General features: G+C 32.5%; 1 protein-coding gene across 2 annotated transcripts; it reads left to right on the top strand.

Annotated features, from left to right (window-relative positions):
• Positions 1 to 367: 367 nt before the first annotated feature.
• On the top strand, positions 368 to 3489 carry LOC145054641 (threonine synthase 1, chloroplastic-like). Of its 2 annotated transcripts, XR_013684865.1 has the most exons (2): positions 368 to 2030; positions 3266 to 3489. XR_013684865.1 is itself a non-coding variant. In XM_079002870.1 (1 exon), exon 1 carries the CDS (start codon positions 439 to 441, stop codon positions 1951 to 1953), a length of 1515 nt encoding a protein of 504 aa, XP_078858996.1. In that variant the 5' UTR covers positions 368 to 438; the 3' UTR covers positions 1954 to 2112. The 2 variants fall into 2 exon arrangements, 1 of the variants encoding a protein (XP_078858996.1); XM_079002870.1 differs by lacking the exon at positions 3266 to 3489 and having other exon boundaries at positions 368 to 2112.
• Positions 3490 to 11717: the final 8228 nt, after the last annotated feature.

Raw genomic sequence — 11717 nt, 5'->3', positions numbered from 1 at the left:
TAAATTAAAAAAAAAAAAAAAAAAACGTTTAAAGTCAGCTAATGATATGTAGATCTGTTTTGAAAAATAATAACAAACTTAAACTCAAACTCACCATTTCCCTAATCTCTTCAATGTTTTGCTTCACAATCCCAAGATCTAAAATAAAACGATTACAATATGTAGTAGAAATAAAACAAAATAGTAGATCTGTATTTTTTTTTTTCTTTTGACTATCTCAACGAACGTGTAAGCATTCATCAATAAATAATCAATAAATAAGATAAACAAGTAACAAGTTAAATACACTCGATCAACTCCTAAAAGTGGGATTAGAATAACATATTTGTAATATATAAATTTTAAAAATTAAATTATGGAAAACAAATATAAAGTGGGATCAGATAAAAGTACGAGCACCTGACTCTTCACCACCACCCACTCCCCTTTCTCTCGAATATGGCTTCGGCTCCGGCCACCACCTTCTTCCCAAAACATCGCCACCCTCCACCACCTTGCCGCCACTTCCATAACCTCCGTTCATCAAAATCCACCACCATCAGCTGTACCTCATCACCACCTATCATCACGACAACCACTTCCGGTAACAACCGTCAGTCGATCCCTTCTCTTCTTCCGTTCTCCGCCAAATATGTTCCCTTCAACGCCGTCACCGACGAATGCTACTCCCTCGACGATATTATCTACAGGAGCCGCTCCGGTGGCCTTTTGGATGTCCAACACGACATGGAGGCTCTGAAACAGTTCGACGGGAAATACTGGCGAACGCTCTTCGACTCACGAGTCGGCCGTACCACCTGGCCGTACGGCTCCGGCGTATGGTCCAAAAAAGAATGGGTGTTGCCGGAAATTGACGACGACGATATCATAAGCGCCTTCGAAGGCAACTCCAACCTCTTTTGGGCTGAGCGTTACGGAAAACATCATCTCGGCGGCATGAATGATTTATGGGTGAAACACTGTGGTATTAGTCACACCGGAAGCTTCAAGGATTTAGGTATGACTGTTTTAGTTAGCCAAGTTAATCGCCTCCGTAAAATGAATAAACCATTGGTCGGCGTTGGTTGCGCTTCCACCGGAGACACCTCCGCCGCACTCTCCGCCTACTGCGCCGCTGCCGGAATTCCGTCAATAGTATTTTTACCAGCAAATAAGATCTCGATGGCGCAATTAGTTCAACCAATAGCAAATGGAGCTTTTGTATTAAGCATGGACACAGATTTCGATGGATGCATGAAACTAATTCGAGAAATTACGTCTGAATTACCGATTTACCTTGCGAATTCACTGAATAGTTTGCGATTAGAAGGTCAGAAAACGGCGGCGATCGAGATTTTGCAGCAATTTGATTGGGAAGTTCCGGATTGGGTGATAATTCCGGGAGGAAATTTAGGTAACGTTTACGCATTTTACAAAGGTTTCAAAATGTGTCAAGAACTAGGTTTAGTTGATCGGATTCCACGGCTGGTTTGCGCTCAAGCTGCAAACGCAAATCCGCTTTACCTCCATTACAAATCCGGTTGGGAAAACTTTTCTCCGGTGAAAGCTACCACCACATTCGCTTCCGCTATCCAAATCGGAGACCCTGTTTCAATCGACAGAGCAGTGTATGCCTTAACGAACTCCGATGGAATAGTGGAGGAGGCGACGGAGGAGGAGCTGTTAGATGCGATGGCTGTGGCGGACTCAACCGGGATGTTTGTTTGTCCTCACACCGGGGTGGCACTGGTGGCTCTGATGAAGCTCCGGGAGAGAGGTGTGATTGGGAAGAATGATCGGACGGTGGTGATCAGTACTGCCCATGGATTGAAGTTTACTCAAGCGAAGATCGATTATCATTCAAAGTCGATAAAAGAAATAGCTTCCAAGTTTGCAAATCCGCCGGTGGAGGTGGCGGCTGAGTATGGAGCTGTCATGGACGTCCTGAAGAAGCATCTTAAAAAGGTTTCATAGCAGCCGATGAGTATTCGACGTTGTACACGTTGTAATGCTGTATGTACAAGTAAAACTTGCAGGATGCTTGAACTCATGTAAGTCGTTTTTTGTAATTGGAATACTTTATGGGAAAATCTGGTATAATATATTACAAAAATATTTTATTCGTTGCTAAAATATGTAAAACACAGTAACGAAAAAGTTAACGGAGTCAACGAGGGGTAGGTAGCGTCGTAACGACTAACGACTAGTAACTGAGTCAAAGAGGCGTTTGGCGAAAATAAATACTGGAGTCAACGAAATAAATTATTAATTATAAATTTTACAGAAATATAAAATTATAAATTATAAAATTCAGACGCTGCTATTGGGGTTGTCTATAATTTTTAGTGAAAGAAACTCAAGGGATTTTTTTTTATATATAATGAGTATTTGTATATCTAAAATATACTTTAATAATAAGAAAATAAAGAAAAGAAGCCTGACAAACAAAACAAATTTATGAATATCATATAGTATTAGACAAATTCCTCTATCACGAGTCATTTTCTCGCTAACAAGAATTTGAAACTTTTAAATATATCCATGGGCTAGGACAAAAAGGACTAATGGAGCCATTGCCTCAAATTAAAGCATAAACCCAACCCAATATACAAAAACAAGATGCTAATTTTCAAATTCTTTAGACAAGATTACAAAAATGTTCCCTTTGTTTTGCAAAAAATACCACATATGTCCTTATCAAGAATTTGTTGAATGGAAAACATTGCATCATAAGTACTTATGGCTAACACCATTAAAACTAAACGTTAAGTTTTTATGAATTTACCAATATAACTTCTATGACTTTTATCTTTTTCTTTAAATTCCTTTGAAACCATCTCCATCTCCTTCTCCACCATCTTATAGTCGATATGAAAATCCAAACCAATCGATAAAAAATTAATGGTAGTCTCAAGGGTTTTGTATACGCATGCACAATCTTTTATAGAAATATGTTGACTTTGTATTAGCTTTAAGATCTTTTGAAGGGAAGTTTCAACATATTATGCTTCTTGCAAAATGTCAACATTTTTCCCCTTAGCATGTTCAATACTTTGAAGCTTTGAAGGTTGTGAGCCAACACCAAATTCTCAATAAAAAAAATAAAACGATCATTGAAAACCTTCTTTCATTCTTTGATGAAAATGGATGTGAACAAGATTTTCCTTTAAATAAAACTAATAAGGATTCGATTTGGTTGTTTTAGATTTAGAAAATAAGACAATTAGATATCCATTTTTGGGTCATATTTGATTTTTAACTAGTGGGTGATTTTCGTGCTTCGCAGCAAGTTAAAGTGGTGTGGTCCGTGCTTTTACAGTTTGTTCGGATATTTGCGGTTCCAAAGTAATTGTAGGTCGAAGCAGATGGAAGTAAGATACTATAAAAGGTCGAAAGTGAAAAATGTAGAAGCAATTGGTTACATCAAAGGTTAATCATGAAAAAGAAAGTAGAATGTTATAGAATTTTTGTAATTTTCCTTTTTTACTTATCTTAAAGTTAATAATGATTGTAATTTGGCCATTTTAATAAAAAGGAAGAATCGAATTGAATTGAATTTCTTCCACCGTTATATTTAGTTCCATCAATTTGGCAAACCAAGTAAAATGGAATGGAATTCCTCTACATATTCTTATCTCTTTGACATATTCCAAAAATATTCTTGAACAAAACTTCATTTTTATTGCATAAAAATAATCAATTTATTCAAATACACAAATGATTTTTTTTTCTACACATCTGGCCAAATAGGATCCCTATGTTTTGCTAATAAGAGCTCCAACCGTCACAATGACATTTTTTTCAACATAGGTCCCATCAACCAAGGTGACACCCATCCTAACAAAACTTAACACACTTTCTTGTAAGTGTACCACATAAATAATTAAATTATTTAATAATGTCAATTTTAATACGTCGGAAAATTGAGAAGAGATAGAGGCATATCTGCAGGAAATGAGATTGGGGAATAGTCTATAATCTTCAATCATGAATCTAGATTAAGATAGAAAAGTCCTCGAGCAATCCTCGCCATGATATCAATCCATAAATTCCGATCAAGACACATACAAATCATCTATCTTGTCTACCAAAAAGCCAATCAAAACCTGTAATTCTAGATTGTAGAGATGAAGTTCTTCACATATTGTAAAAAAGATTTAAAAAATATGTTAAAGTTACCAAATATGAAACGATACATTTTTTATTAGGCATGTATTCAAAAAGTAACATCATTTCATAACCTTTTATTAATTAACTAGGTGTAAAACCCGTATATTATACGGATTGATTAAAAAAGAAATTAAATATGAAAGTGTAAACAATAAATATTTTTTAAAATAAAATTTTGAAATAAAAAATAAAGAAATGTATTTATTGCAAATATTTATGACATTTAATACTTTACATATATAAATTATAAATATATAAATATTATATGGCTTTTTAATTTTAAATTTTGAAAAACCTAAGAATTGACATGTGGATATTATTTATTTCAAAAATATCACAAAATGACAAGTGTCAAAATTTATGAGAGATTGACATGTGGCAAAATTGATCTTCATTTATTATAGTTGACTAGGTGTGAGACCGTGTATTACATGAGTTATTTAAAATAAAGTTAAATATGAAATTTTAACAATTTGAAAATTTTGAATTTATAAGAAAAATGAGAAAAAATTTTAAATTATTAAAATTAATGAGGCTTTAATACATTAAATACATTACATATATACATATACATTACATACATTAAATGTGAAATTTTAATTTAATAAAATGAAAAAGACAGTAAAATGACAAATGGAAATATGTTGTTTATTTATGTTGTGTTGTATATGGTATCTTGGGGAACTTACTAAGCTTCATGCTTACAGTTTGTTGATTATATGTGTTTCAGTTACTTCCTATGATTGCGGGAAGGCGAATGTCTGATTGTACACACTCGCTGGGAAATATGTGACTTGGCATTAGGGATGAGATTTAGAACCGGAAAACCGTACCAGAACCAAAATCGGACCGGAACCAGAACCGTTAGAACCGAAATATGTAAAACCGGTACGGGTCCCGGGTTTAAAGAATGGCTCTATCCGGGTTCTGGGTAATCCGGGTTTCAAGTCCTTCGGGTCCAGGTAAACCGGGTTTGAGAACCAGAACAGTGTTAGGAACCGGAACCGGTTTTAGGGGCCGGAATCGGTTTCTATGGAAAGTTTAAAACATGCATATCTCATTCGTTTAAAATCGGATTGACATGAGGTTTTTTCCATAGTATAGTTTATAGATTTTACATGATTTTAGACTATAATTTTTTCATTTTTGGGTTTATATTCATTGACTTATAGTCTCTCAAAGTCGGGATATCAAAGCTAGAAATTTTATGTTTTTCAACTTTTTTTGTATTCTGTGATAGTTTTAAAACATGCATATCTCATTCGTTTAAAGTCGGATTGGCATGAGGTTTTTTCCATAATATAGTTTATAGTTTGTACATGATTTTAGACTATAATTTTGTCATTTTTGGGTTTATATTCATTGATTTATAGTCTCTCGAAGTTGGGATATCAAAGTTGGAAATTTTATGTTTTTCAGCTTTTTTTATTTTCTATGATAGTTTTAAAACATGCATATCTCATTCGTTTGAAGTCGGATTGACATGAGGTTTTTTCCAGAGTGTATTTTATAGTTTGTACATGATTTTAGACTATAATTTTATTATTTTTGGGTGTTTATTCATTGACTTATAGTCTCTCAAAGTCGGGATATCAAAGCTGAAAATTTTATGTTTTTCAGCTTTCTTCGTATTTCGTGATACATTTAAAACATGCATATTTAATTCGTTTGAAGTCAGAATTGCATGCGGTTTTTTCCAAAGTGTAGTATAGAGTTTTTACATGATTTTAGACTATAATTTTGTCATTTTTGGTTTCATATTCATTGATTTATAGTCTCCCAAAGTTGGGATATCAAAGATGTGAATTTTTTTTTCTCAGCTTTATTTTTGTATTTTGTGAAATTTTAAAACATGCATTTGACCCACTTTACCCAGTTCCCCGGGTTTTTTGGTTTTAGACCCACTTTACCCGGTTCCATTCGACCTACTTTGATATTTCCGGGTTTTCCGGTTCTAGACTCACTTTACCCGGTACCTTAACTGAAGTCGGTTCCTATATACCGGTCTCGTTTCCGGTCCTAAAAAATCTCATTAACCGGTTCCCGGGTTTTTCGGGTCCGGGTCTACCGGTCCGGGTTTGGACCCACTCTCATCCCTACTTGGCATTTTGTGGCACTCTAATATTTTGTGACGATTTGTATTTGACACTTATGCTTTTCGAAGACTTGGCTTATGAACAATATTTTTGGGTAATTTACAAATGAAAATTTTGGGTTGAAATTTGATGTGTTACACCTAGTGGGTATTCGATCCGTACTTGTAAACTTATTTGGAGCTTCATATTTGTATCAGTGTAACGTCCCAAAACCATGGTGAAAATTATCAATTTTTAAAAGAGAAATAGAAGCCATTTTAAAAAATGTCAAACACCATAAAGACAATTGTTTCACAAAATGGAATCAATCAAAGTAGAATAACATAACATCTCTTAAAATAATGAAATCTTCGGGATAGTGTACAGTCATGTCTTTGCTTTGTCCCAATCTTTAAAAGTACCTCAAACATTTAAATCAACAATTATAAGCCAAAGTTTAGTGAGTTCCTTAAAATAAATCACACAACAATACACATACAATGTATGCATACAAGGCCTTTAACATAATGTTGGACCACCACCAGGGCCTTCAGCATAAAACTGGACTACCCTCCTTAGGACTTCAACATAAACCTAGACCACCCTCCTTAAACCTTCAACATAAAGTTGGACCGTCCAGGTATCTTGGCCTTCGGCACACAGTTAGCCCACCTCAACCCGTCCATAATATGTCAACATATGTATATAACAACAAACTACAAAAGAGACAAGAAAATGAAATTATGACAAATCTATATGCCTAACAGACTCCTACATCATACCAACACCCTAGCATATAAAGGATCCATACTGTAGCATAAAGTATAGTGAGAAAACTCACCTTGCAGTCGAGTAGAGATACACCACAACTCACAGAGAAGTAAAGGTTGGTACTACTAACCACCTATACATCAGTTAGAGGTGATTCCTTGGTCAACAACCTAAACCCTCAAATTAACCAAAATTCAACCTGGTCAACAGTCAACTGTCAATGGTCAAAGTCAATGGACAACCAATATGCCATGGCCAACCACATACCATGTCGTGGCAACTACATGAAAAAACAGTCGCGGGTGTAACCTGCCACCACGTCGTGGCAAGGAAAACACCACGTCGTGGGAACTGGCCATAACAGCTTAATGGGTTAAGCCCTTAATCCATAATCTCCAGTGTTCAAAGACTCACATATAATCCTTCTAAAGGTCTTGATGGATAAAGTTTCCAAATTTATCCTTTAGGACATCCCAATAAGTCAAGACCTCAAAACCTAAGTTCTTAATGCACACGCCAAGTGCATGGACGCCAAACTAGGTCATGTAAGTAACATTTCTAATAACCAAAAAGGTCCAGAAGTCATATAATGCATCAACGGGTTCTGGAGTTCACTCAAACTCCAAGAACATGAAGATTTGAACCAAAAAGATCATAAAGTGATCTAAATTATGTATAATGACATAATGAATAAGGTAGAAGCTTTGTACCTTAAAATGGTCAGAAATGTGATGAAGATGGTGGATCTAAGTTGTAACCAAGTACTAAAGCAACAAAAGGGACTCCTTCCTTCAACATTCAAAACAAGAAGCTCAAACACTCAAAATACACAAATTGAAGGTAGGGTTTGGGAGGAAAAGTTTCTCAAAGGATAAAGGCTACCAAATAAGCCAACCCAAGAAGTAAATCCTTTAAATATGGCTTTAATCCCGGGGTCTAAGGTTTTGAGCCCCAGCCGCCACCACGTCGCGGTCAATCAAGAATGTGCGTCTAAATAATGTCGTGGTCGTGTCGTGAAGATCCTCCTTCACCATGTCGTGGTCACCCTACTTCCTCAAAATTTATGAGTTAAACAATTCAACTCAAATAAAAAGTATACCTGTAAATGGATGTTACAATTAGTCTTCATCCGGTAAACAGTTTTTGATGTCTTTTAGGTTTGAACATATGTTCAACACACAATTATCTAATAATTGATTTTTCATAGATGATTTCATAGGATTTTGTTTGATTTCTTCTCGAAATCACTTTTGGTGTGTTTTAGTTTAAATATATGTTCTTCAGTACATGATCATCTCATAATCAGTTTTGGTAATCTATTTCTTGAATATGTGTTCGATTTCATCTGATAATCAATATTTTATGCATTTCTTGGAGGGATATGCACCACACAAACAAATGTTGTAAAGGGGTAAGTAAAAGAACAAATTGAAATCAATATTTGGTGTGTTTCTGTATGCTTAGAAGTTTTTGGTTACAAACTGGATTCACTTTTAGCTTTTGGGCTCTTCGATCAATGTATATTTTCATAACTGTAGATACAAACTAAAAATCGATCTTGGTGAACTTGGTTCCTTGTTCTTAGAAATTTGTTGTGGTATTTTTATAATATATTCATATAGATTATTTACATCTTGATAAATTTAACTACCAAAGGTGAATCAAGTTTTTTTAATTTAAAAATTGAGTGAGGGGGTACCAGATATAAGTGGGGTGGGGTGTTTTTTAATTTCGTTTTTTTTTCTGTAAATTGTATTTAAACAAAACTAAAGGTAAAAAAAATAAAAAGGGTAAAGAAGTTTTTTTATATAGATCAAAACCAACTATGCAAGTTTATAAACAATAAGGGCCATATTCCTAAAAAACAATTAGTAAAGACTAATTTTACGACTTTTTGTTAAACCATAGACGATATTTATGTAATTTTGTCCTTTTAAATTAAAATATGATAGCTAAATAACCTTATTTTTAAAAAAATATTTTCTAAAAGTTCATAATATATTATATAAGAAACCTTCATGATATTTTTGATTTGGAGAACAAAAAAAATTCATCTCTTGGTTTATATAAAAACATAGACACCTTTTAAAAAATCATGAGGGCGAGGTGGGGTGTTTTTCTAATTTTTTTTTACCGACTATGCAAAGTCGCATGGCTAAACAACTCGACTTTTGGTGAACCATGTAGATTATTTATGTAATTTTGTCCTTTTAAATTAAAGTATCATAGCTAAGCAACCTTATTTTTCAAAATTTCTTTTCTAAAAGTTAATAATATATTATATAAGAAACTTTCCAGAAGATTTTTGATATAGAGAACAAAAAAAAATTATCTCTTGGTATACAAACATAAGCACCTTTAAAAAGTCGTTCTTACCCTTAACAACAATATTTTTAAATTTTATTTTATTTTATTTTTTTATAATTCACTAAAATAGTAAGATGAGGTGCTCCTCCAATGTTGTGCCTTCTTTTGGTTTCTATAGCAAATCTATCAAAGCTCGAGTTAGCCCGACGATTTGTTGTCGTGTGTGGATACGTGACCTAAAAATTTCAATAGTAGAAGTTTGACAAAACGCTCCGTTTAAAACAGAAGGTCTCATTTGATACTATAAGTTTCTAGCGTTTAGTTTAATCAAAACGCTTCAAATCCAAATGCTACTTCATATAGCGTTTAACAAAACGCTACAAGCTACAAGCTACCTGTTAGTTTTGCCGAACATGCCCGAAGTGTATAAGATGCCCGGTCAAATCGACTTGATTCCTATGTTACAACTTTTTTTCCTTTTTCTTTAGCATATTGTACATTTACTCATGCAACAGCTTGCTAATGCTTGTTTTTCTTTTATATAAAATTCTTTTAGCCATTATATAAAAAACACTTAACGTGTTTTCTATAGGATTAACCCCTTTTTACTCACTTATATTTGTATTAAAGAATTTTGATAATTTAAATGTTAGTCTATAATTTATAATTGTGTTCGGAATATAATAATGGTAAAAGAAAATAAAAAGGGTAAAGAAGTCTTAGATCAGAACCAAACTATTCAAGTTTTAGAAACTAGTTCGTAAAAATAATGATTTTGTGACTTTTGGTAAACCACGATAATTATTTATGTAATTTTGTCCTTTTAAATTAAAATATAATAACTAAACAACCTTATTTATAAAAATTTCTTTTCTAAAAGTTCATAATATATTATATAAAAAATATTCAAGAACTTTTATTTGGAGAACAAAAAAAATTCATCTATTAAAAAGACACCTTTTAAAAATCGTTGGGGTGTTTTTTAAGAGTGTTAAACAATAAACTCATGTCGTTAATTGTTTAGATAACTTTAGTAACCGTATCCTACTTTATTTTGTCAATAATAACTAAAAGAGTACGGTTTGTTGAGTTGAACCGTATTACTAATATAATACGAATTAGGCGAATGTCCGCGCGTTGCGCAGTGAGATAATTATGTAGTTTAATATGGTTATATATGGTTTAATGTATTGTGAATAAGCCATACATAAAATTTGTATGCAATTAAATAGCATGCATATTTTTTGATTTACAGATTTTTTATCATAATAAATAATGAAATTTTTTTACTATTAGTTTAAAATTTTAAATGTAATTTTTTTGTACACATTAGTATCTAATGTAATTTGTTGATGATTGATTAGATATGGATTCTCATATGTGGTCGTTTATTTATGTTGAACCTCATAAAAATATATATTTAATGACTTTTGTTAGTTTTACTATTGAATAGAAAATGATGCCGTATTTTAAGTAAATATAAAAAAACTCATTCTCAATCTATTTTAAGATAGTGACATATTTTAAGTTAATATAAAAAATCATATTCTAGAACTAATGAAAAGAAAAAACGGAGCCAAAATTTTTAACTATAATAAAGTTGATTCAAATTAAAAAGTGCTCAATCAAAGATAATATCATTATAAACATCATAAGATATTACGTTATATTCAAATTACAGATATCATTTTTGTAAGAGTCATTCAAAATATATGAGACTATAGTGCCTAATACAACAATGTAATAACCAAATGACCCTAACATATTTTAAATGAAATATAATTATAATATATTATCTATGCAACTAAATTTCTGCACGACATGTGAGATTCGTCTACTATATGATATTCTTCTAACATATTATATTATAGTATAAACATTATATTTGGAAAACCACTTTGAGTTATATTGTAGTTTATAACATTAAATTTGTGATGGGCTGTATTTGACACACATTTGTGTATTTATATCTATATTATATATTTAAAACAAATCTTATATAAACATCCAACCTAAATATTCATCTTCAAGTTTTCTTTCTTCGCCACGTAAACAAACTTTTGTTATAAAGCCAAAAATGGAATAAAAGACACTTAATTGTATGATCATGATATATTGTATTTTGATTGTGGCTTATACAAAACATGCATGAACATATATTATTAATTTATCTTGTAATTCGAATAAGATAGCTTCAAATCCAACGTATCAAACGGATTACCCATTACTAAAGTCTAAAACCCAAAAACTCAAACATGTTTTAGTATCATACAAATGCATGAGGTTTTAGGAAATTATTATCTCATATGAATTACCATTGATTATGTGTGATTAATTATTAAAAAGGTGAAAAGGTTTGGGGGTTTCAAATGCATGAGATTTTAGCAAATTATTGTGGGGGGTTTCAGGTGCATG

This window comes from Lactuca serriola, chromosome 5 (genome assembly GCF_051521515.1).
Source record: "Lactuca serriola cultivar US96UC23 chromosome 5, Lser_US96UC23_V15, whole genome shotgun sequence".
Taxonomy (NCBI): domain Eukaryota; kingdom Viridiplantae; phylum Streptophyta; class Magnoliopsida; order Asterales; family Asteraceae; genus Lactuca; species Lactuca serriola.
The sequence above is the reverse complement of the archived record's forward strand: the minus strand, read 5'-3'. Positions and strand labels throughout refer to the sequence as shown.

Bases quoted from the DNA above. Each gene is read 5' to 3' on its own strand.
- LOC145054641 (XM_079002870.1), top strand. From the start codon at position 439: ATGGCTTCGGCTCCGGCCACCACCTTCTTCCCAAAACATCGCCACCCT.